This window comes from Anser brachyrhynchus (genome assembly GCF_964034855.1).
Source record: "Anser brachyrhynchus genome assembly, chromosome: 27".
Lineage (NCBI taxonomy): Eukaryota > Metazoa > Chordata > Aves > Anseriformes > Anatidae > Anser > Anser brachyrhynchus.
This window is the reverse complement of record NC_137720.1, coordinates 6,337,177-6,362,648: the sequence shown is the minus strand read 5'-3', so window position 1 is coordinate 6,362,648 and position 25,472 is coordinate 6,337,177. Positions and strand designations below refer to the sequence as shown.

General features: G+C 71.9%; 1 protein-coding gene across 1 annotated transcript; it reads right to left on the bottom strand.

The window, feature by feature from the left end:
• Positions 1 to 121: 121 nt before the first annotated feature.
• CELSR2 (cadherin EGF LAG seven-pass G-type receptor 2) lies at positions 122 to 25,026 on the bottom strand (the record flags this gene model as incomplete). The annotated part of the gene is given in 38 exon segments (XM_080569250.1): positions 122 to 234; positions 1,150 to 1,250; positions 1,252 to 1,335; positions 1,337 to 1,395; positions 1,482 to 1,518; positions 1,520 to 1,653; positions 1,748 to 1,897; positions 1,993 to 2,084; positions 2,175 to 2,296; positions 2,376 to 2,498; positions 2,966 to 3,092; positions 3,654 to 3,730; positions 3,825 to 3,937; positions 4,680 to 4,854; positions 5,515 to 5,715; positions 6,332 to 6,458; positions 7,239 to 7,406; positions 7,714 to 7,981; positions 8,271 to 8,414; positions 9,069 to 9,252; positions 9,826 to 10,035; positions 10,129 to 10,223; positions 10,555 to 10,656; positions 10,732 to 10,915; positions 11,001 to 11,121; positions 11,762 to 11,903; positions 12,435 to 12,609; positions 13,018 to 13,131; positions 13,262 to 13,447; positions 14,268 to 14,434; positions 14,526 to 14,651; positions 15,170 to 15,333; positions 15,420 to 15,577; positions 16,422 to 16,510; positions 17,174 to 17,289; positions 17,778 to 18,000; positions 19,069 to 19,713; positions 21,597 to 25,026. Coding segments are annotated over 38 exon segments (8,955 nt in total). The 3' UTR covers positions 122 to 212.
• Positions 25,027 to 25,472: the final 446 nt, after the last annotated feature.

The following is a 25,472-nucleotide window of genomic DNA, read 5'->3' as shown; positions in this document are numbered from 1 at the left end:
TGGGGGTGCCCCATGGCACCGGGGGGGGGCACCCCATGCCGGCGGAGCTGCCCCATGGCCCCCCGAGGTGTATGGGGGGGGCAAACCCCTGCCGGGCGTGGGGCAGGGTCCAAAGTGCAATGGGGGGGGGTGCGACTCCGTGCCCCCCCCCCCCTCCCAGTGCCACCCCCCCCGGTGTCCCTGGAGCAGGGGTGGTGCCCGCCGGGTCCCCGTTAGATGGAGGTCTCGTCGCTCCTGCCAGGGGGGGTGGGCACGGGGGGGGGGGGGGGATAAAAACGAGACAGACAGATGCATGATCACGGGGGGGGGCGGGAGCGGGGGTGCCCGCCGCGCCCGCAGCACCCGGCGCTCGCCCCGACAGACAAGGGATGGGAGAGGGTGGCGGGGGGGTGGGTGGTGCAGGAGCACCCCCTCTCCCCCCCCTCCAGCCCCCACATGTTAATGGAGAAAATTAAAAAACAGAAATCTGGGCGGGTGGGGGGGGGAGGAGAGAAGAGCAGGGTTAGTGCGAGCCCCCCCCCAGCTGCCACCTGCGGGGACAGAGCCGGCACCAAGACTGGGGCCAGTGCAGGTGCCCCCCCTCCATGGACACCCAGAAGGCCCCTGAGCACCCAAGGGACACCGCGGCACCCGCTGAGCACCCTCACACCCAGTGGGCACCCAGTGCGCACCCAGGGGGGTACCGGCACCCGCTGGGCACCCTCGCACCCGCTGGGCACCCTCACACCCGCTGGGCACCCTCACACCCGCCGTGCACCCTTACACCGGGTGAGCACCCACTGGGCACCCAACTGGCACCCGTGGGGCCCAGGGGGAGCCCTGGCACCCAATGGCCACTCCTGCACCCGGTGGGCACCCAATGGCCACCCTTGCACCCACCGGGCACCCAACAGGCCCCGTGGCACTTCACTGGCACCCGCTGGGCACCCCTGCACCCCGCCGGCCCTCCTGCACTCAACGGGCACCCAGTGGCCACCCTTGCACCTGAGCGGCACCCAAGGGGGAACCCTGGCACTCTCCTGGCACCCAGTGGCCACCCTTGCACCCAACGAGCACCCAACGGGCGCCCACCGGGGACCATGGCACCGCGCTGGCACCCGGTGGGCACCCCTGCACCCGAGGGGCCCCCCGCGTGCGCCCGGCACTCACTCGGAGCCGGAGGAGTCCTCGTCCACGGTGCCCGCCCGGATGCTCATGGCGATGGGCGCCGCGCCGCTGAGCTGCTCCTGCAGGCTCTGGCGGGGCCGGGGCACCCCGGGGGCCCCCCCCGCGGCTGCCCTCGCTGCCCGAGGAGGCGGCGGTGCCGGCGGGGGGCGGCGGGGGGGGGCGCGGGCTGCGCGGGGCGCGGGGTGCTGCGCTCGCTGATGGGGGGCAAGCTCTTCTTCTTCAGGATGCCTGCGGGGACGCGGCCGTCACCGGCAGTGCCGCCCTGGGGCGCGCCCCCCCCGCCCCCGGCACCCATGGGTGCTGCCGCCCCGTACCTTTGTGGGGGTGAGGCAGCGGCAGCAGCGGGGGGGGGTCTGGGGGGCACCTCGCCCCCCGCCGCCGGCTCCACCCGCAGCGTCTCCGAGCCCCCGTGCCCGTCGCTCTCGCTGGCCGTCGTCACGAACTCCCCGGGCCAGTACGGCCGTGCCGGGGCCACCGGGCTGTCACCTGCGGGTGGGGACAGGGGCGCTGAGCCAGGGTGCACCCCCCCGCCCCCCCCCGGGACCCGTTAACCCCCCCGGGCCCCCGCTGTGGGATTTACCCGTGGGTGCAGGCGGCTGCTCGGGGCGCAGCAGCGCGTCCCAGCCGGCACCGGCGGCCTCGTCCTCGCTGTCGGAGGAGTGCGTGGAGCCGAAGGAGCCGCTGGGGTCATCCTCCAGCGACAGGTCGCTGTCGGAATCGGTGTCGTGCTCTGTGAGTTGGGGGGGGGGGAACGCAAGGAAATCAAGGGGTGCCCCCACCCCGCGCTCCCCGCGGGCTGAGGACGGACGAGCTCGGCGCACCGACCGTGCTGCTGCTGCTCCGCGGCGTCCAGGAGGAGCCCGCCCGGCTCGGCCAGCGCCGGCTGCACGCGGCCGCCGCTCAGCCCCGCGTCCTCCCTGCAAGACAGCGGCGACGGGGGCGTCCCGATGTATGTGTGTGTCCCCCCCCCCTCCCCGGCACGACCCCCCCACCCCCCCGCCCCGTACCTGCGCACGAAGGGGATGTAGCTGTGCTGGCTCTTGGCCGCGCTGTGCAGGGAGCCCGTGGAGTCCCCGAAGGGCGCCTGGTAGAGCCGGCCGGCCACGTAGGTGGTGTCGCAGCTGTACGCCTGCGCGGGGACGGGGACGTCGTGGCTGTGGTGGCACCCCCCCGCCCCTTGTGTCCCCCCCACCCCCCCCAATACTCACGGTGGTCAGGGTGGACTTGGTGGCCAGCGCGGGGTCGGGGCCGCGGGCACGGGCGCAGCTGGAGCGCAGGCTCTGCCGCACCTCCCTGCTCAGCACCACGCAGAAGAGGAAGATGAGGGGGCCCTGGGGCGGAGGGGGGGGGGATTGTGAGTGGGGGGCATGGAGGGAGCCCCCACCGGCACACCTGGGGGCCATCGGCAACCAGATGGGCAAGGGGCCCCCTTCAGGTGCCCCCCATTGGCATCCAAATCGGGGGAGGGTCCTCCCGTACCCACTGGGTGCCCCCCACTGATACTTCAGGTGGGTGAGGTACAACTGGTGACGACTGGGTGCCCCCCATTGGCACCCCAAAGCAGGTGAGCGTCTCCCCATACCCATTCGGTGCCCCCCATTGGCACCCCAAAGCAGGTGAAGGCCGCCCCCCCCACCGGGAGCTCCCCCTCCCCTCACCCACCCCTGTGCCCCCATGGGTGCCCCCGGCAGCTGCAGGGGGACAGGAGCCGGAGCGGGGTGGTGCCGAGATCTCGGGGCGCAGCGGGCGGCGCTGGGCGTGGGGTGGGGGCACGGGGGGGGGGGGGGGGCTGGGGTACCTGGAGGCAGTTGGAGATGGCGAAGAGGTAGTGGAAGAGGATGGCGTCGCTGTTGACGGCGAGCAGGGCCAGCAGCCAGGCCAGGCTGGGCAGCACCAGCACCACCAGCGCCGTCTGCAGCCCGGAGCTGGGGGGGGGGGGGGGGGCCACATCAGCACCCCCCTGTGCCATGCGGCAGGCACCCGCGTGGGGCAGGACCCCCCGGGACCCCCCTGCTGCGGGGACACTGTGCGGGGCTGCCCACGGGCACCCTGTGCTGCTGCCACCTGTGGGCAGCCCCTGTCCTTCGTGTGCCCCAGCACCCATGGGTGCTCTGTGCTCTCCGTGTCCGTGCCACCCGTGGGTGCTCCCTGTCCTTCATGTCCTTTGGGTATCTATGAACACCTTCCTGTGCCCCTGCTACCCATGGGTGCCCCCAATGCCTTTCTGTGCTCCCGCAGCCCATGGGTGCCCCGTCATTCATGTCCTCCCAGCACCTCTGAGTGCTCCCTGCCCTTCACGTCCTGCCACCCATGGGTGCCCCACTCCTTCCTGGCACCCATGCCACCCTGTGCCCTCTGCGCGCCCCCGGCACCAACGGGCGCTATCCTTTCTGTGTCTCTACCACCCACGGGTGCTCCCTGCCCTCCCCACAGCCCCGGCACCCACGGGTGCCCATCGCCCCGTGCCCCCACCCCCGGCGACTCACCCCGTGCCCTTCTTCTCGAAGCCCTGGGGGGCGGCGCAGGAGGCCCTGGCCGCCAGCACGAGGAAGAAGACGCCGACCTGCGGGGCAGGGGGCGAGCGGGGGGGGGGTGAGGTGAGCGGGGGGGGGGGGGGGTCCTACAGGTCCCCAGGGTCCCCCGGGTCCCCTACGCACCGCCACGGCGCAGGCGCTGGGCCCCGCCAGGCTCCAGACCAGGCTGTCGTGGATGGAGAGCCAGCAGAAGTCGGGGTTGCCGTAGCCCTCGGGGTCCAGCCCCACCGCCAGCCCTGCGCAGGCACGTGTTGGGGCGGGGCCTCGCAGGGGGCGGGGCCTCGCAGGGGGCGGGGCCTCGCAGGGGCGGGGCCTCGCAGGGGGCGGGGCCTCCGCGGGAGGGGCGGGGCATCGCAGGGGCGGGGCCTCCGCGGGAGGGGCGGGGCCTCCGCGGGAGGGGCGGGGCCTCCGCGGGAGGGGCGGGGCCTCGCAGGGGGCGGGGCCTCACAGGGGGAGGGGCATCCGAGGGAGGGGTGGGGAGGGGGAAAGGGCAAGGGATGGGAAGGTGGCTGTGCTCTTGGGGGCGGGGCTAATGCGCACGGGGGCGGGGCTAATGTGCGCGGGGGCGGGGCTTATTCACTTGGGGCGTGGCCACGAGGTGGGGGCGGGGCCATGCTGCAGGGTGCCGGTGCTCTCAGGGCTGGGATGCGTTGGAAGGGGCGGGGCCATGCGCTAAGGGGCGGGGTTAAAGCCCTGTGGGCGGGGCCGAGGTCCTTGTGGGTGGGGCGGGGTCTTTGAGATGGAAGGCGCTGGGGGCGGGGCCATGCTGGGGGAGGCGGGGCTATGCGCTTGGGGGCGTGGCCAAGAAGCCGGGGGTGGGGCTATGCTCGTTGGGGGTGGGGCTTGGCCAGGCACCACCACGGAACCAGGACCACAATCAGCTGATTGGGGGAGGTGGGCAAGGGGGCGGGGCTATGCACGGGGGGGCGGGGCCAGGCACGGGGGGCGGGGCCAGGCACGGGGGGGCGGGGCCCTCACCGGTGATGAAGGCGGGCAGCCCCCAGCCCAGCACGTGGTAGAAGCGCATGGGCCCGCGGTCGACGTGCCGCGGCTCGCTGCGGCGCCGGTAGAGGTGCAGCGCCTCCAGCAGCGCCCAGCCCACGGCGCTCAGGTGCAGGAACTGCAGCAGGATGGCCACCACCGTGCACGCCAGCTGCGCCGCGCCCACACCGTCACCGACGGCGCCGCGTGGAGCTGCTCCCCCGGGGGGGGGAGGCCCTCCCGGAGCCCCGCCCACCGCAGCCACACCCCCACAAGCCACGACACGGAGCCGCACCCACCAGGGAGCCCCGCCCACTGGGACAGCCCCACCCTCCAGGGAACCGCCCACCGCGGTTCTAGGCCCGGTTAGCCCTGCCCCTGGTTGGCCCCGCCCCTGGTTGGCCCCGCCCCTGGTTGGCCCCGCCCACCAGCTAGCCACGCCCCTTCGTTGACCACACCCCTTGGTTAGCCCCACCCCATAGCCCCGCCCCATGGTTAGCCCTGCCCCTCCCGTAATCCCTCCCCTAGCACCCCAGGCCCGTGGCCCCGCCCCCGAGGGAGCCCCGCCCCTGACGGAGCCCCACCCCCTTTAGCTCCGCCCCTCACCATTCCATTCCCCATCAGTGCCACCTGCAGCCCCGCCCCCATCTCCCCGCCCACTGCTTAGTCCCGCCCCCATCCCTCCCCCACAGGCCAGGCCCGCGTGGACCCACCCCTTGTAGCCCCGCCCCCTTGTAGCCCCGCCCCCTTGTAGCCCCGCCCCCTTGTAGCCCCGCCCCCTTGTAGCCCCGCCCCCCGGTAGCCCCGCCCCCCGGTAGCCCCGCCCCCGCACCGGCAGGTCGGCCTGGTTGATGCCCAGCAGGAAGACGAGCTGTGCCAGCAGCAGGGCGGTGGCGCCGTGCCGCCGGATACTGTGGCGGTTGGAGCGCAGCCCCCGCAGGGCGCCCAGCACCAGCACGGCCAGCAGCAGCCCCGCCAGCGCCACCCCCAGCGAGGCGTAGGTCAGCGCCGCCAGCGGCAGGATCTCCCCGTTCTGCCACGCCGGGGGGCGGGGGGTTGGGGGGGTCAGGACACGCCCCCAAGCCACACCCACGCCGAGCCACGCCCCCACCCCTCGGGAGCTCCGCCCCCTAGCCCCGCCCCTATGGGGAGCCCCACCCACCTCTGGACCCCACCCCTATGGGGAGCCCCAACCTTTTTTGGGCCCCGCCCCCTATATGAACCCACGCCCACTTCTGGACCCCACCCCATAGGTGGAGTCCCACCCACCTCTGGGCCCCGCCCCCTATACAAAGCCCCGCCCAGTTCTGACCACGCCCCCTATATACAGCCCCACCCACCTCTGGGCCCCGCCCCCTATACAAAGCCCCGCCCAGTTCTGACCACGCCCCCTGCATACAGCCCCACCCACCTCTGGGCCACGCCCCCTCTGTGACACCCCGCCCACTTCTGGGCCACGCCCCCTACACGAAGCCCCGCCCACCTCTGGACCCCACCCCACGGGGAGCCCCGCCCACACCCCAGCCCCGCCTTCCGATCCTCACTCACACCCCACGGCCCCCAGGCGCGTGGCCCCGCCCACCCCGCAAGCCCCGCCCACCCCGCCTGGCCCCTCCCCCTCGCACAGGCCCCGCCCCCCCGCCCCGCACCTCTCGCCGGGAGATGTCCATGAGCACGGCGAAGCTCGTCATGTGGTTGCACTGGCAGCTGACGTGGCTCTGGTTCCGGAACACGACCTCGCAGCCCCGCGCCGACCAGCCGCCCGCGCCGCCCGCCCTGCGCGCCCAGCACCGTGGGGCCCGGCACGGGGGTGGGGACGCCCCGGGCTGGGGACACCGCCGGGGACACCCCGGGCTGGGGACACCGCCGGGGACACCCCGTGCTGGGGACACCCCGTGCTGGGGACGCCCCGGGCTGGGGACACCCTGTGCTGGGGACACCCTGTGCTGGGGACGCCCCGGGCTGCGGACACCGCCGGGGACACCCCGTGCTGGGGACACCCCGTGCTGGGGACGCCCCGGGCTGGGGACACCCTGTGCTGGGGACACCCTGTGCTGGGGACGCCCCGGGCTGCGGACACCGCCGGGGACACCCCGTGCTGGGGACACCCCGTGCTGGGGACGCCCCGGGCTGGGGACACCCTGTGCTGGGGACACCCCAGGCTCGGGACACCCCGGGCTGGGGACGCCCCGTGCTGGGGACACACTGGGCTGTGGACACCCTGTGCTGAGGATGCCCCCCCCCCCCCCCCCCCCCCCCCCCTCCATGCCCCTGCCACCCACTCGTGTCCCCAGGCTCAGGGCGGCCACCCCACAGCTCTGTCCCCGCACTACTGGCACCAGGGCTGCCACCCCCAAGCCCTGTCCCCGTGCCACCCACGGGTGGCCGGGCTGCACAGCACAGCCCCAGCCCCTCGCCACCCTCCCGTCACCCCCACGGACAGCACCGTCCCCTGCCCATGGTGCCCACCCCGTGTCCCCATCCCGGCCCCGTGGCCCCGTGCCCCCCCCCACCCCCCGGGGGTGCCAGGCCGTCCCCTCCCTGTCCCCGGCTCACAGCAGCGAGTGGTTCCAGAAGACGCAGATGGGCTTGGAGCGCTCCTGGGTCTCCAGCAGGCGGAACTGCAGCGTGATCGGCTTCTCCAGCGCCCGCGGCGCCCGCCCTGCCGCCGCGTGCACGCTGATGCTCACCACCGGCGTGTTGATGATGGGCCGCTTGGGCACCCTGGGGCACAGCGGGGTCAGGGCCGCGGGTACCCACCCCACAACCCCACGTGTCCTTCCAGCAGCCACGGGCGCCCCTGTCCAGCCCCTCCCTGGGGACACTTGGGCACCCCGTGTGTGTCCCCTGGGGGCTGCCCCGTGTCGCAGCACCCCCCAGCTCCCTCCCTTGCCCTAGCACCCTATGGACACGCTGTGCACCAATGTTTGGGTACCCCACAGCACCCCCCCCACCCCCTGTGCTCCCCATGTCCCAGACCCCCCCCCCCCCAATGCCCTTGGTGGCCCCTATGTCCCCACGGCCGTGGCACCTGAGGCTGCGCTTGTCGGTGTCATACTGCTCGGGCAGGAGCCCGGCCAGGGTGCGGTAGATGATGACGCTGGCGATGGCCTGGCCCTCGCTCAGCTCCGGGTGCCGCTTGTGCCGGGTCACCAAGGTCACCTCCTCCTCCTCATCCTCCTCCTCCTCCTCCTCCTCCTCTGCAGCCTCTTCATCCTCCTCCTCCTCCTCCTCCTCCTTGTCCTCCTCCTCCTGCCCTCCCGGGCTCGGCAGTGGCTTCCCGTGCCCCGTGGGGTGGTCTGGGGTGGGCGGGCAGGGGATGGTGGGAGCCTGGCGCCCTGGCAGCCCTATACTGAAGACCCTCAGCCCTGCCAGTCCCTTGGCCACAGCGGGGTCCCCAACCCTGCCAGCCCCATATCACGGCCCCCCAACCCTGCCAGCCCCATGGCCACACCGGGGTCCCCAACCATCCCATCCCCACGGATGTGCAGGGGTCCCCCGTGGCCCTGCCCGCCCCATGGCTGTGGGGTGCCCCCCCCAACCTGTGCCACCCCCCCCCCCCCATTCCCAACACCCCCCAGGACTCACGCCTGCCCTCGGGGGGCCGGAAGACGCTCTCGGGCAGGATGACGGTGGTCTCCAGGTCGGGGGGCTTCTCTCCCCGCAGCGCCTCGTAGCGTGGCAGCCGGGCGCCCGCGAAGCTGCCCTTGTCCAGCCGCACCACCGACACCACTGCGGCACCGGGCGTCACCGCCAGCCCCGCACCGGCACCCGCAGCCCCTGGCACCCAGCGCCCACGTGGGCAGAACCCCGCTATGTTACGTGTCCCCTGGGCACGTGTGGGGCCGCGTCCCCAGCAGGTAAAGGCACACGTACGGCCTTGGGCATGTGTGGCAGCATCACTGGTGCATGCACACACACACACAAAGTGCCCACGGTCCTGGGAGCACACACGTGTCCCCTGGGCACACGTGGTGGGGACACATGATGCTCACGTCCCCAGGTGTGCACGCATCTATGCCCCTAGCGATGCAGCTGTCCCCAGGCACACACAAGCCCCCTGGGCACACGTAACGGGAACACAATGCTCGTGTCCACAGGTGTGCGCACGGCCATGTCCCGGGGCACACGCGTGTCCCTGGGTGCACACGTCCCCATCCTTGGGCACACCGGGGTTCACAGCCCCAGGGCACACACATGCCCATGTCCCCAGACACGCACACAGACCCACGCCCCCAGGGGCACAAGTGTCCCCGGACCCACAGCCCTGGGCACATGCGTGCCCATGTCCCCAGGTGTGCATGTGTCCCTGGACACCCCCTCCCCCCCAGCACCCCCACACCCATGGGCACACACCCGTCCCCGTCCCCATCCCCGTGCCCTCACCGATGTTGGGGGTGACGATGGTGAAGGGGCTGAGGTAGGTCTGGCGCATGTTCTGCGCCAGGGCGCTGGCGTAGTCCTCGAAGTGCTTCAGCAGCCAGGCCGTGCCGCCCTCCGTCTGCTGGATCAGCTCCCAGTGCCGCTTGTTGCTGGCGTCCAGCAGGGCGCTGCCCACCCGCAGCAGGTTCTGGGGGACGGGCAGGGCTGGGACAGCGCCTCACGGTGCCCGCGGCCGCGGTGCCCGTCACCCCGGCGTCTGGGCGTGGGTTTTCCCTCCCCCTCTGCTTCGCTGCGCTGCAAGGCTCTGCGGTGGCGGGGGGGGGCCCGGCACTGCCAGGCTTGCTGTGCCCCCCATCCCGAGTTAGGGGGGGTGCCCATCACCCCGGCACCTCGCTTTACCCTGGGGGGCACCAAGTCCACCGCGCGCAGAGTTCAGCTCCTCCCTGGGATCAGGGCGCCGCGGGGGCACCCAGCGCTGACGGCTGGTCCCCAGCACACTCGAGCCCTGCACCCCCCCACCCCGCGTTCCAAAGGGAGCCCATCACCCTGGCCTCTGGGCCCCAGCCCCGCTCCTTGTCCCCTGGGGAGCAGGGTGAGGAGGAGGTGCCCTGGCTCTGCCGGCTGGTCCCAGTGCATCTGCCACCCGGCTGGTCACACCACGCACCCCTCTCCAACGAGGGGACCCACGTGTGTGCCCTGTCCCCCCCCAGTCCCAGCCCACCTCCCCAGGGCCGGGGGCGCGGCGGGGTCCCCCCCGTACCTCGGTGAAGTGGACGTCCTGTGTGGCAGCCAGCCGGAAGCCGCGCTGGGCGCTCTCGTGCTGCAGCAGGCGGGCGGCCAGCCGGTACGCCAGGCGCACGTCGCTGCCGAAGTAGGCGGCCGTGTGGCGCGTGGCGTTGTGCAGCTGCAGGGCCACCCGCTGCGACTGCGCCGTGTCCAGCACCGACTCGTTGCGCACCAGCCGCTCCGCCTGCCGGCATCACCGTCCTCAGCCCCCGCCGCCACCCCCCCGCCCCGCTCCCTGTCCCCCCACCCTCTCCCAACCCCGGCCGGGGACGCTTACGAAGCCCTTGAGGGCGGCGAAGGCCAGCGAGGTGCAGTTGAAGAGGTTGGGGGGCAGCCAGCCCTTGTGCTCGTCGCAGTGACGCACCGCCGTGCCTGTGGGGGATGTGGTCAGCGGGGACACGATGGGGACACCGGCACGTCCCCATGTCCCCTGTACCCATGGGGACCTTTGGGCACAGGTTGGCATCAGGGCATGGGATGGCAGTGGGCAGCTCTGTCCCCATGTTCCCCCCCACTCCCATGGAGCACTCTGGGCACGGGGCGGCACTGGACAGCCCTGTCCCTGTGTTCCCTTATGCCCACGGAGCCCTCGGGGCACAGGGCGGTGACAGGCAGCCCTGTCCCTGTGCCTCCCACATTACCAACGTGGCCCTTGGGACATGGGGTGGCACTGGGCAGCCCTGTCCCCGTGTCCCCCCCTTACCAATGGAGCCCTTGGGGCACGGGGCAGCAGCGGGCAGCCCGAAGCGCGTCCGTGGCCACCAAATGCTGGCCTCAATGGCACGGGGACAGCTGTCGTAGTTGACTGCAAAAGCCAAAGGGGCCGGGTGTCAGGGCTGGGTGCCGCTGGGGACGGTGGCACCCGGGTGCCAGCACCCACCTTCGCAGCCGCTCGCCGTCACCTCGGCGAAGGGGTTGTCGCAGCGGTCGCAGTGGCGCCCGATGACGCCGGCCTTGCAGGGACACTGCCCGCTGGTGGCGTCGCAGAGGCGGGACAGGGAGCCGGTGGGGTAGCAGTCGCAGAGCAGGCAGGCGTCGCTGCCCGCCGGCCGGTAGTGGTTCTCCTGGGGACGGGGGGGCACAAGGGGGCTCGGTGGGGCTGCAGCAGGCAGGGGGCCGTGGGGCCAGGCTGGGGGCGCGGGCGCTCACCTTGCAGCGGCACTCGCCCGTCGTCTTGTTGCAGTCGGGGTCGAAGCCCTTGGCGACGTCGCAGCTGCAGGGGCCGCAGGTGGGGTGGCCCCACCACCCCCGTGGGCACGGCTGGTCCACCCTACGTGGGCGGCACGGCACAGCATGGCACAGCACGGCACGGCACGGCACAGCACGGCACGGCATCGCACAGCACGGCATGGCATGACACAGCACGGCACGGCACAGCACGGCATGGCACAGCACGGCACGGCACAGCACGGCACAGCACGGCATGGCACAGCACGGCATGGCACAGTGGCACGGCATGTCACACGTATTGTGCATTGCCACTGGGCTCCTTGCACAGCCACCGTGCCCTCCTCACACCCACCCTGCCACTTGTGTAGCCACCTTACCCTTTGAATGTCCCCCAAGAGCCACTGTGGCCCTACATGGGACATGGTGGGGACATGATGGCCACCGTGGCTCTTGCATGGCCTTTGTGCTCCTGCTGTGCCCACTGCGCCCTTACGCCGCAGCTTGCCCCTCTCATGCCCACTCTGTCACGTGCAAGGCCACCACGGTCCTTGCATGGCCACCATCCCCTTCCATGCCCATCCTGCCACTTGCCCAGCCACCATGTCCCTTGCACGGCCACTGTGCCCCTCCTGTCCCCAGCACATCCTTGCACACCCACCCCTACCCAGCAAGAGGGATGGGGCACGCGCGAGTGTGACGGGCACCCGAATGGGTGTGCCCCGTCCCTCCCCGCCACTCACTTGTGCTCGCAGTATGGCCCGAAGTAGCCCTGGGGACACTCGCAGACGTAGCCGTGGGTGGCACCGGCTCTGCGCACGCAGGCACCCCGGTGCTCGCAGGGGTCGAGGGCGCAGGCGCTGATGCAGCTGTCACCGAAGTAGCCTGCGGCGCCGGGCACGAGGACGGGCACAGTTGGGGACACGCGCCGGGCAGCCAAGGCAGAGTCCCCAGCTGGTGTCCCCTGAGTACGGGGGACACGTGGTATCCCCAAAGTCCCCTGTCCCTTGGTTAGGGATGGGTAAGAGTGGCTGTGAGGGGGTAGCGGTGCCCCGGGTGGCAGTGCATGGGGACACTTACAGGAATACGGCAGAGCTCAGGGAGGGTGACAGTGACCATGGGGACAGTGACAAGGGTGGCAGTGACCAGGGAAGGTGGCGGTGCCTTGAGGTCTGTGCCTTGGAGGTGGCAGTGCCAAAGGCAGACATGACAGCGGGTGGCAGTGCCCGGGGGACAGTGACAGGGGGTGGCAGCACTTTGGGGACTGTGCTTGGGGGTGGCCACACCACGGACGGCAGTGCCCAGCGGGTGGCTGTGCCTGGGGAGGTGACAGCACTGCGGGTGGCAGTGCCGGGGGTAGCAGCGCCTGGGGAGGTGACAGTGCTGGGAGGGGACGGTGGCCTCGGGGGGTCTCACCCGGGTGGCAGCTGCAGGAGAAGCTGTCCCAGTCGTCACTGCAGTAGCTGTGGGGGGGGCACGGCCCCGAGTCGCAGGGGTCGGGCAGGGCGCAGCCCCCCTCCACGTTCACCCGCGCCGCCGGTGCCACCGCCAGTGCCACCGCGCTGGCCGCCGTCTCGCCCACGCGCACGCCCTGCGGCACCACCCGTCACCGCCGTGCCCGGGCCCCCCCGGGCCCCCCAGCCCCAGTCCCTGTGCCCAGTGCCCCAGGTTATGTCCGAATGTCCCCACGGCTCCGCAGCCTGTGTCCCTGTCCCCATGCCCATAAGTCCCATGCCCCCACTCCTTAAGCCCACAGGCACCGTGTCCCCGTTCCCACGTCCCCGTGACCAACACCATGCTCCGTGCCCACAGCCCCACATCCCCGCGCCCATCCCCGTGTCCCACAGCACCGTGCCCATGTCCCCCTGCCCTGCGCCATGTCCCCCTGCCCTGCGCCATGTCCCCCTGCCCTGCGCCACGTCCCCAAGCCCCCGCCCCCCGCCCACCTGCCAACATCCCTGTGCCCCTATGACCAACGCACCCCCACGTCCCCACGTACCTGCAGGCAGCCGCGGAAGCCCTGCTCCACCTGGCCGCTGTCCCCCGCCAGCCCCCCCACGCTCAGCGTCCGCAGCCGCAGCCCCTGCAGCCCCCCGGCCATGTCGGCCACCGCCTGTGGGCACAGGGGCACTGAGCGCTCCCAGCCCTGTGGCACTGGGGGGGGGTCCCGGCCCCAGGACACCGCAGGTACTGGGGGGGTCCCCGTCCCACGCCCTGCTCCAGCGCCCCCGCGTCCCCATCACCTGGTGGCGGCCGTAGTCCAGGGCGAGGAGGAGGAGGGTGGCCGGGGGGGCGCGGCCGGGGGCCCCCCGCAGCTCCAGCTGGAGGTGGTGCCAGGCGCCGTCGTTGACCCTGGCGTGGGGCAGCCGCAGCCAGGCCAGGCGGGACCCCCCCTGCCACACGCCCGCCTCCGCCTGCCCCTCGCTCAGCTGCGGGCAGAGGCGTCAGTGCCCCCCCGGTTCCCCCGGCACTGCCCCCCATGGAAACCTTCCCCCCCCCCCCCCCATGGTTCCCAGCTTCCCCTTGGCACCCCTCCTTGATAGGTGATGGCCCCCAGGGCGATGCCCCCTGCACAAATCCCCCCCAGGTAATCCCCCCTCCAGGGCAATCCCCCTAGGGGGAGCCCCCCGCTCCCAAGGGCAATCCCCCCCTAAGGACAATGGCCCCCAGCATCGTCCCCCACCAAGGGCAGTAACTCCCCCAGGACAATGTCCCCCCAGCACTGACCCCCCAGCAGTGCCCCCCCCAAGGGCAACACCCCCTGGCATTGTCCCCCTGGACAACAGACCCCACAGCAACCCCCCTGCCAAGGGCAGTAGCTCCTGACCCTAAGGATAACCTTAACCCTGCACAGTACCCCCCCCACCCCGTACTGCCCCCAGAGCAATATGACCCAGGGCAATCCCTCCCCCATGCACGTGCCCACCCCCCATTCCCACAGCCCCCCCCAGAGCAACAGCCCCATGCCCACAGACCCCAGGGCAGCACCCCCTATGCCTATAGACCCCAGGGCGACACCTCCCATGCCCGTAATCCCTGCACCCATAGACCCCGTGCCCATAGCCCCCCACCCCAGGGGGGTACCCCTGTACCCATAACCCCCGTACCAATAATCCCCATGCCCCTAACTCCCCGTGCCCATATCCCCTGTGCCAATACCCCCCGTGCCCATACCCCCGTGCCCATAGACACCATGCCCATATCCCGTACCCATACCCCCCCGTGCCCCCACCCTTGCCCCGGGCGCACCTGCAGGGTGAGGGTGGCCATGGGCCCGGCGGAGGCGCGCAGCAGCAACCCGCGGGGCTGCCGCGTGCGGAACATCAGCCCCAGGTGCCAGGGCAGCGTCAGGGGCAGCGCCAGCCCGCTCCAGGCCACCAGGCTGCTGCCCAGGAACCGCTGGGGGCTCGCCATCTCTGCGGGGGCACAGAGCGACGTGGGCGCCCACTGCACCCCCCGCCCCCAGCCCCACCATGCCCCCCCCCCCCGGCCCCAGCCCCCCGTTACCTTCCTGGCACGTCTTGCCCCCGAAGCCCAGCGGGCACTGGCAGCTGAAGCTGTCCCACTCGTGCACGCAGGTGCCCCCGTTGTGGCACGTGCCGGCGTCACACACCGTCTTCTTGGCGGGGCAGCCTGCGGGAGGGCGGGGGGGGGGGAAACGGGGTGGTGCGGGGCTGGTGTCCCCCGAGTGGCGGGCGATCCCGGCACTGTGCCCCCCCATCCAGCCCTACAGACTGCAGTCCCCTGACCCACCGTCCCTGGGCACCCCAAGTGCCCCGTGGCACGGTGATCCCTGGCCACCCCCTGCCCCACGGCCCCCTGCCCACAGCTTGGCACGGTGCCCCCGCCTGGGCCCCCATCCAGACCCAGAGCCAGGCACCCCCCTAACCCCACATGCCCCAGCCCCACATCCCCATGGGGCCTGGGGCCGCAGAGCCCCCTGAGCGCTGCCCAGCCCCATGTGCCCCAATCCCCCCTGCCTCAGCACCCCCCGTGCCCCCTATCCCCACATCCCCGTGCCCAGGGCGCACGGCCCCCTCCAGCCCCCTGCTCCTGCCACCCCCAGCCCCACGTCCCCACGCCGAGGGGGCACGGGGAGCTCCGGGCATTTCCCCAGCCGAGGCCCCCCCCAGCCCCGGCAGCCCCCCCACCTGGCACGGTGCCGTTGTTGGCGATGAAGGCGGCCAGGTCGACCGGGCGCTCGTCGATGTGCAGGTGCCGCATGCAGCCCACGAAGTGGCGGCTGCGGATGGGGAAGCTCTCGGGCAGGGTGGGCACGCCGCCCAGCAGCAGCGGCCCCGTCAGATCCAGCGACCTGCAGCACCAGCGTCACCCGCGGGGGCCCGGGGGGGCGCCCCCAACTCGCGCCTTCACCCCCCCCCCCCCGACCCCCGGCCTTACTTCTTGGAGCCGGACTGGGTGCCCTGCGCCGCGCACGAGTAGTTGCCCAGCATGGGGCCGAACTTGAGGGCCATGCCTGTGTCACAGTCGTCCACCGCCACCACGGCCACCTTCTGCTCCGAGGGGCCCTGGGGCAGCCCTGACTTCCCCAGCACGGGCTGGGGGCACGGGATGAGCCGTGGTGCCAGTGCTGCCCCCTCCCCGCTGGCCTTCATCCCCCCATCATCCTCCCAGCTGGGCCCCAGCCCTTCTTCCCTCCATCCCCGAACCCACACCTCTGCCCCCCTCTGTCCTCTTCCTCCATCCCCAAAAGAACATCTTTACTTCCCTCCGTCCTCTTCCTCTGTCCCCAAAGCCACATCCCTACTCCCCTCCATCCTCTTCCTCTGTCCCCAGACCCACATCCCTACTCCCTTCCGTCCTCTTCCTCCACCCCAAACCCACATCCCCACTCCCCTCCGTCCTCTTCCTCCACCCCAAACCCACATCCCCACTCCCCTCCGTCCTCTTCCTCCACCCCAAACCCACATCCCCACTCTCCTCCATCCTCTTCCTCCATCCCCAATCCCCCACTCCCCTTCACCCTTTCCCTCATCCACCCAAGCCCCCACCCCTGCTCTCCTCCATCCTCCTCCTCCCCTCCCAAACCCCACAACCCTCCCGCTCTCCTCCATCCTCTTCCTCCATCCTCAGCCCCCCGCCCCACTCCATCCCCCCTTTACCCACCCCCAAACTCCCTCTGCTCTCCTCCATCCCGCTTTTCATCCACACAAATCCCCACCCCAATCCCCTCCGTCCTCTTCCTCATCCCCAAGCCCACATCCCCGCACCCCTCCATCCCCTTCCTCCACCTCCAACCCCCTGCTCCCCTCCATGCCCCCCGTCAGCCCCCACCTTCCCGTCCCTCTGTCCATCCCCCCAAGCCACCCCATGCAGCCCCATCCCCCTGTCCCCCCCAATCCCCCCAGCCGTGGCAGCCTGGCGGCCCCCCCACGCCCCCACCTTGTTGTAGTAGTGCAGCTGCACCCGGTGCCACTGCCCATCGCTGACACCGCCCGGCACGAACGGGGACACCGTGGTCGTCGTCTCACCTGCGGGCACCGCGCGGCACGTCGGGCTGTGGGCACGGCCCGGGGGCAGCGAGGGGGCACAGGGAGGGGTCAGGGGGTGACAGCGGGGGGGGGGGGACGGTGCCAGGGGGCAGCGCCAGGGATGGGACGCACGGGATGCAAGGTGCAATGCATGGGATGCAGTGCAAGGGGTGTGGATGCAGTGCCAGGGATGTGGGCGCATGCAATTCAGATGCAGCACCAGGGATGCAACGCATAGGACGCAGTGCCAGGGACGTGGCTGAAATGTATGGGATGCAGTGCCACGGCTGCAGTGCCAGGGATGCAGCGCAAAGGATTCACTGCCAGAGATGCGGTGCCAGGCAGTGCCATGGATGCAATGCTTGGGATGCAGTGCCAGGGATGCGAGGCACGGGACGTGGATGAAATGTATGGGATGCAGCACTGGGGATCTGGTGCCAGGTAGTGCCAGGGATGCAACGATGGAGATGTGATGCACGGGATGGGGATGTGGTGCCAGGAATGCAAAGCATGGCATGCGGTGCCAGGGATGCAGACACGGTGCCAGGGATGCGGACACGGTGCCAGGGACGCGGTGCCGGTGCCATGGTGCCAGGCAGAGCCCGGCTGCGGTGCCAGGAGGAAATGCCGCAGATGCCGTGCTGGGGAGCGGCGGGGCCGTACCTGCCGAGAAGGTGAGCTGGATCTGCTCGCGGACGATCTCCAGCGCCACGAAGTCGTGCTTCTCGTTGAAGCGCCCGTTGTAGAGCAGCAGCGCGTCCCGCTCCTTGGTGGCGAACCTGGGCCCGGGGACAGGGGCTGCGTCCTGTCCCCAGAGCGCTCCGGGCCCTGCCCCATCGCCCCACGTCTCCCCGGCGTGCCCCACGCCCCGGCTGCCCACAGGGATGCGCTGCCGCCCCCTGCCCCGCTGCCCCCACCCCATGCCGTCTGGGAGCCCCCACCCCTGCCCCGTGGCCCCAGGCCATGTCCACGGGGCCTCCACCGTCCCCAGTGGGGCGCCCACCACCCCATGCCCCACTGCCCAACCTCACGTCCATGGGTCGCTCCCCCCCCCCATGCCCCATTACCCCCCCTCCATGCCTCCTGGGCACCCCACTGCCCCCTGCCCCATTTTTCCTCCCCATATCCCCTGCCCCACTGCCCCCAGTGACACCCACGGGGCGCCCACCACCCCACACCCCACTGCCCCCACGGGGCGCCCACCTCCCTGCCTCACAGCCCCATGCCCGTGCCCCCCCATGGGATCCCCCCCCTCCCCGGGGCTCACGTCAGGGCGAGGGTGAAGTGGAAGCGCTGGCGGAGGCCGCGGAAGGTGACGAAGGAGCGGGGGGGGAAGCTGCGGGTGCTCATGGCGCAGAAGGGCTTCTCGTAGTGCCCGGGGGGGCACTCGCAGCGGAAGCCCCCCACCAGCAGGTTGACGCAGGTGCCCCCATTGCGGCAGACCCCCGGCACGCAGCGGCCGCGGCGGGCGCTCAGCTCGCAGTGCTCCCCTGCGCGAGGGCACCCTGGCACCGGCCCCCCCGGCACCGGGGTCGTGTCCCCCCCCCCCCCCCCAAGCCCTGGGGGTCCCCTCCCCGCCTCCCCCCCCCATTTATTCTCCAAAGCCTCTTTATCCCCAGCTCCATCACCGTGGCAACCGCCTCCCGTCGCCACGGCAACTGAGACAAAGCCTCCCCCCGCCCAACCCCCTCCTCCAGCTGGCTGCCCCCCAACCCCGGGGGGCTGGGGGTGCCTGGGGGTCCCCAGTGCCACCGCTCCCAGGGCGACCCCGTGACTGTGGCGTCCCCCCAGCAGAGCCACACGTGGGGGGGGGGAGGCAGACGGCCACGTGGTGGTGGCAGCCTGGCCCCAGGGTGTCCCCAGGGTGTCCCCAGGGTGTCCCCAGGGTGTCCCCAGGGTGTCCCCAGGGTGTCCTCTGAGTGTCCCCCCCAGACGTCTCCCTCTGCCCTGACATCCTGCAGGGACCGCACTGGGATGGAGGGACAGAGGGGACAGGGAGGAGGGGACAAGGAGAGGACGACGGGAGGGGGGCGGTGCGCAGAGGGACCCGGAGGGCAGGGGGGGCTCAGGGGGTAGGGGCAGAGGGGCTGGGGGCTGGGGGGAGGGAGGGGGGAGGCAGAGGTGCACGAAAGGAGGAAGGCAACAGTGGGAGACAAAGGGGAGGATGGGGATGGAGGATGGACGGAGGGACGGGGAATGGATGGACAGAGGGACGGATGGAGAACATGGAGGGATGGGGAATGGATGGACAGAGGGACGGACAGACGGAGGACAGAGGGACAGAGGCTGGACAAGGGAGGGCTGACGGGGATGGATGCTGCAAGGGCTGGAGGGGCGCACCGCGAGGGGACGGCCACGGCGCGCGGAGGAGCGGCAGGGGCGCAGGGCCGGGTGCGGAGGGCTGAGGAGGGAGGCCGGGGCCGGGTGGCGGTGGGGCAGCAGCAGGAGGGACGGAGGTTGGAGGGCTGGCAGGGAGCAGGGCGAGGAGGGCCCGGGGGGGGAAGCAAGGTGGGGACGGGCACCGCGAGGAAGCCCGGGGGACGGCGCCGAGCTCTCACCGGTGAAGTCCTCGTGGCACTCGCAGGTGTAGCCGCCCTCGCGGCTCCGGCAGCGCCCGTTGCTGCCGCAGGGGCTGGAGAAGCAGAGGTCCACCTCGGTCTCGCAGTAGTCGCCGGTGAAGCCGGGCGGGCAGCGGCAGCGCAGGCCGGTGACGGGGTGGATGGGGCGGAAGAGGACGGTGTCGGAGGCCAGGAAGGGCGCCGAGCTGTCGAACTTGAGGACGGAGACGCAGCGCATGTAGTTCTCGCAGGGCTCACGCAGGCAGATGTTGTCGTCGAAGGGCAGCACGCGCTGCGCCGAGATGGCGGCCAGCAGCGAGCGGTTCAGGTACAGCCGCTCCTGCAGCTCCTCCGAGGAGAAGAAGCGGGCGCCGCGCGCCGAGGCCGGCAGCCGCACCGAGAGGCTGACGTTGAGGATGCGGGCGGCCCCCACGTCCGTGTCCGTCTGGATGTTGAAGAGCACGACGCGGTGGCGGGGGGCCGCCAGCACCGCCGCCACCCCCTCCAGGAAGAGGCTGAGCAGGGGCGAGAGGAAGCGCTCCTGGGACATGTCGGCCAGCCGCAGCGTGATGCTGTTGCTCAGCATCTCGTCCGTGATCACCGTCACCCGCAGCGTGCACTGCGCCGTGGCGCTGTGGACCCCATCTGCGGGCAGGACAACGGCCGCGGTCACCGCGGTGGCACCCGGGGAGGGATGGCCATGGGGCGACCGCCCAACCGGTGGTGTTCGCCACGGGGGCACCCGATGGGGATGGCCGCGGGGTGACCACCCACCTCCCTGTGGTAGCCACGGTGGCACCCAACGGGGATGGCCGTGGGGCAACCACCTGGCTTGTGGTGGTCGCTGCGGTGGCACCCAGTGGGGATGGCCACGGGGCGACCACCCAGCTCCTCATGGTCACTGTGGTGGCACCCCCTGGGCACGGTCACGGCGTGACCAGCCACCTCCTTTTCCCCTCCACGGCGGCACCCGATGGGGACGGCCACGGGGCACCAACCCAACGGGTCCCACCCTGGGGTCGGTGCCTGCAGTGCCTCCTCCTCCGCCTCCTCCTCCTCGCTGGGGTGGCGGAGGGACAGACGGACAGATGGAGGATGGGCAGAGCGCCGGCAGCAGACAGACGGACGGATGGAGGCAGCCCGGGGACAGCCCGGGGACGTGGGGACTGCGGGTGGCACCGGACAGGGGGACGTGGGCTCAGGGAACGGTGACAGGCGGTGGCCCATGGAAGTGGCCGGTGGCCGGGGGGGGGGGAGCGTTGCCATGGCGGTGGCAGCGGGGGCCCAGCTATGGCCGGACCCTTTGTTCCCCAGCCCCTGTGCGGGGGCGACATGGGGGGGCTCCCAGCGACCCCCTCCCCACCCCTTTGTGCAGCGGGAGCAGGAGCAGCAGACGGGTGGCTGGGGGATGCGGGGCTGGGGACGGGGGACATCGCGGCACCGGGCAGTGTGCTATGGGGGGGCTGGGGCTGCCCCCCCCCATCCCGCTGGGGCTGGGGAGAGAACTGGGAGGGGGAGCTCTGTAACCAAGCTGTCCCCCCCATGAGTGAGGGCCCCCACGTGCCCTCAGAAGGGGTTAAGTGGGAAACTGAGGCAGGGAAGGGCTGGGGGGGAGAGGATTTGGGGAGGGGGAGCCAAGCGCCCCCACCCTGTTCCCTGCCCCCAGATTCCCCATGGCCGAGCACTGAGAACCCCCGGTAACCCCCCCCCGTGCCTCAGTTTCCCCCAGCACAGTGGGACATGGCGGCTGTGCCCCCCCCCCCCCCCGCCGTGTGCCCCCCACTGCGCTGGGTGAGCCCAGACCCCCAAAGCTCCCTGGTCACAGCCCCATCAGGGTCCCTGTCCCCTGCTGTCACTCCCACACAAGACAGAGGCCCTGGGGGGGGGAAGTGCAGGCCCAGGACCACCCCCCCCCCCCCGACATGGAGCCACTGGGGCGGGAGGGGCCTGGCCCCATGAGGTGTCCGTGACTCAGTTTCCCTCCCTGTCCCCAGGGGGGTCCCCAGGCTCCTGTGTGTGCCACATAGGAGCCACTCCCCTCCCCCCCCTCCAAGTTGCCCCCCCACCCCCCTGCAGCACCCTCCCGTTCCACCCCGGGCCCCAGACATTGGGTGCTGCCCCCCCCCAAACCCACACTGAGGTGCCAGGACCCCCCCAAACACATGCACTGGGTCCCAGGGCCCCCAAACCCATGCAACAGGGTTGTGGACTGTCCCCCCCCCAAAAAATCCACGCTCTGCAGTATTGGGCCCCTCCCAGGCCCCCCAGGACTGAGGCTGGTGGTGGGGAGGGCAAAGGGGGTGCTGGGGACCCCAACTGCCTCCTGCCAGGACCTGTGGGCTGAGGGGGGGGACAGACAAAAGGTCCCCAGGATGTCCCCAGATCTGGAGGGTGCTCCCCAAAACCTCCCTGCACGGGGCAGGAGGCAGCGGGGAGCACCTCCGGGGGTTTCCCCAGCCCTAAACTCTGGCAGAACCCCCCCAGACCACCCTCCCCTCTCCCCAGGTTTCCCCCCAGGGGGGTCTTACCTGAGACGGAGACCCTCATGACGGCCTCCAGCGGGCGGTTGTTGTCCAGGGCCGGGCTGAGGCGCAGGTCCCCGGTGCGGGGGTCCAGCAGCACCAGGTTGAGCTCGTTGCCCTGCTCGAAGGCGTAGGTCAGGCTGTCGGAGACGTCGGGGTCGCGGGCCGGGATGCGGCCGATGATGCCGCCGGGGAAGCTGCCCGAGCGGTTGGTGATGTAGTTGTTGAAGACGATCTCGAAGTTCCTCAGCTGGGGGCTGTTGTCGTTGGTGTCCCGCAGGCGCACGTGGACGGTGGCGCGGCTCACCAGCGGGGCCGAGGTGGCCTGCACCACGATGACGTACTCCGCCTTGGCCTCGTAGTCCAGGTCGGCCAGGGCGGTGAGCTCGCCGGAGAAGATGTCCAGCTGGAAGACCTCGGGGATGTTGCCCTCCACGATCTGGTACATGATCTGGGCGTTGGTGCCCTCGTCAGGGTCGGTGGCCGTGATGCGGGCCACCACCAGCCCGATGGGGCTGTTCTCCTCCACGAAGATGTCGAACTCATCCCGCTCGAAGACGGGCGGGTTGTCGTTGACGTCCAGCACCGTCACCTGGATCTCCACCGGCGTCCGCCTGGCTGGCACGCCCTTGTCGACAGCGTACGCCCGCAGGGCGTAGAGCGGCACGTTCTCCCGGTCCAGGCGGCGCAAGGTGCGGACGATGCCTGAGGTGGACTCGATGATGAAGTCGCCGTCGCCGTCGTCACCGCCCTGGAAGGTGTAGAAGACCCTGCCGTTGAGGCCCGAGTCGCGGTCAGTGGCCGAGACCTGGAGGACGCTGGTGAAGGCTGGCACGTCCTCGTAGATGGAGCCCTGGTAGGAGTCGCGGAGGAACTGGGGCGCGTTGTCGTTGACATCGCTCACCAGGATCTCCAGGTAGGTGGTGTCGGACTTCTGCGGGATGCCGTTGTCGCGGGCCGTGATGGCCAGGGTGTAGGACACCTGGTCCTCATAGTCCAGCTCCATCTGGGTGGTGACGGCCCCCGTGTCGGGGGCGATGCGGAACTGGGGGATGCTGTCCTCCATCAGGTAGGTGATGCGGGCGTTCTCGCCCGTGTCCTCGTCCGTGGCGCTGATGACCACCACCGTGGTGCCCACCGGCCGGTCCTCATTGACGTTGACGGTGTAGTGGGAGCTCTGGAAGACGGGTCGGTGGGTATTGGCGTCGGTGACGTTGACGACCACCTGGGCTGTGTCCTGGCGGGTGCCATCGGAGGCGGCGATGGTGAGCAGGTACTGCCGCTCCAGCTTGTAGTCCAGGGGCAGGGCGAGCGAAATGAGCCCGCCGCCGCTCTGGCTGGTGATGGAGAAGCGGTTGCGGGTGTTGCCGCTGGAGATCTGGTAGGTGATGACGCTGTTGGCGTCGCGGTCGACGGCGGAGACAGTGAGCACGCTGGTGCCCACCGCCGCGTCCTCGTTCAGGCGGGCACCGTACTCCCGCTGCGTGAACTCGGGGCTGTTGTCATTGACGTCCAGGATGGTGACGCTGACGCTGGCCGAGGATGCCATGGGCGGGCTGCCCTGGTCCTGCGCCTCCACCCCGAAGCTGTAGAAATCCACCACCTCCCGGTCCAGCTCAGAGGCCACCACGATCCACCCCGTGCTGTTGTTGATGGCAAAGGGGAAGCCGGCGCCTGTCTCAAGGAGAGTGTAGACCAGGCGGGCGTTGTCACCTGAGTCAGCATCGATGGCTTGCACGTGGATGACGGAGTAGCCCACGGGCACGTTCTCCAGCACGGTGGCCTGGAAGGGCGTGCTGACAAAGATGGGCGCGTTGTCGTTGACATCCAGCACCTGCACGGTGACCAAGCCGCTGATGTTGGAGAGGGGTGGGCGGCCGCCGTCCTGCGCGCGGATGCGCAGGGTGTACTCCTTGCTGGCCTCGTAGTCCAGCGGGCTGACCACGTCCAGCGCGCCCGTCTGCGCGTCGATGTAGAAGTGGCCGCGGGTGTTGCCGCTGACGATGCTGTAGTGCACCAGGGCGTTGCTGCCCTTGTCGCGGTCGGTGGCCGTCACCCGCAGCACGGCCGAGTTGGGCGCCACGTCCTCAGGTACCTGCGCGATGTAACGCTTCTCGCTGAACTGCGGCGCGTTGTCGTTGTCGTCCTCCACCACGATGCGCACGGTGGCGGTGGCGCTGCGGGGCCCCGGCTCCTGGCCCTGGTCCGTGGCCTCCACCAGCAGCTCGAACGCCTCCACGACCTCGCGGTCCACAGGGCCGCGTGTGCGGATGACGCCCGAGCGGGGATCGATCTCGAAGACCTCGTTGGCCCCACCAGCGTTGAGGAGGCGGTAGAGGACATTGGCGTTGGGGCCGGCGTCGCCGTCGGTGGCCCGCACCGTCAGCACCTCGTAGCCCACCTCCAGGTTCTCCCGCACGCTCTCACGGTACTCGGGCTGCTCGAACGCTGGGTCGTGGTCATTGGCATCGCTCACCGTCACCGTCAGCGTGGCCATGGCACTGCGCCGCGGCACCCCGTGGTCCACCGCCGTCACCCGGAAGACGTGGGTGCTCTTGCTCTCGCGGTCCAGCGGGGCGGCCGTGGTGACGGCGCCGGTGACGGGGTCCATGGCGAAGAGGGCGTCGGAGCGGCTGTCGAAGAGCGCGGCCATGGCGTAGTGCAGCCGCCCCGCCTCGCCCGCGTCGGGGTCCACCGCCGTCAGCCGCGCCACCGCCGTCCCCGCCGGCCGGTTCTCCGCCACCGACGCCTGGTAGCTGGAGGGCTGGAACTGCGGCGCCGTGTTGGGGCTGCGGCGCCGGCGGGAGCGCCCCGTGCCCGCGGGGACCCGCGTGGTGCTGGCGGCCCCAGGGCTCGTGGCGGCCCCCGCGGTCGCGGTGGCCCCGGGACTCGCGGTGCCGCCGGTGCACGCGGTGCGCTCGGTGCTCCCGGCGCCTCCACGGCCTCCGGCACCCCCAGGGGTCCCGGTGCCGCTGCGCTCCCCGGTGCCACGGGAAGCCCCAGCGCTGCCGGTGCTGGAAGCGCCGGCGCCTGCCGCAGGCCCAGAGCCGCCGCCGTCCCCGCCGCCGCCGCCGCCGCCGCCGGGCGCTCCGGGGCCGGGATGAGGCCGGGCGCCGCCGCCGCTGTCCCCGGTGCCGCTGGAAGCGCCGGTGGCCGAGAGCGGCCGCGTTCCGCCGCTGTCCCCGGTGCCGCCGTGCGCCCCGGCGCGCGGGGTGGGCCCGGCCCCGCCGCTGTCCCCGGTGCCGCTGGAAGCGGCGGAGCCGCCGCGGCGCGGGGGCAGAGGCAGGAGCGCGCCCGGCGGCGCGGCGGGCGGGCAGGTGCCGGTGCCGGTGCCGGTGCCGGTTCCCGGGGGCGGGCGGCGGGGCTGCCCCGGCGCGGGCAGCAGCAGCAGCGCGAGCAGCAGGAGCGCGGCCCCGCGGGCGGGCGGAGCGCCCATGGCGCGGTGCGGCCGCTGCCGCCGGTGCCCGCTGCGCCCCGCGCCCCGCGCCGCCGCCGCGCCCGCCGCCCGCGCGCACCCGCCGGGGCGGGGCCGCGCTCGGCACGGGGCCGCGCCGCGCTTAAAGGAGCCGCCGCCACCCCCCCCGCCCCAAGACCCCCCCGCACCTCCCCGCACCCCGGCACCTGGCGCGCGGGCACGGCTGGAGGGGGGCGCACACGCGGGGGGCGCGCACACGCCCGTGCAGACACGCGCACGCACGCCCACGCGTGCACACGCGTGCACACGCGCACATACGCGCACCCACGCGCACAGGCATGCACACACATGCACGCGCCCACGCACACGCGCGCCCACGCACGCACATGGCACGGGCACGAGGGGGGGACACACGTGGACACACGTAGGACACGCGTGCCGTGCACGCGCGGCACAGGACACGCGCG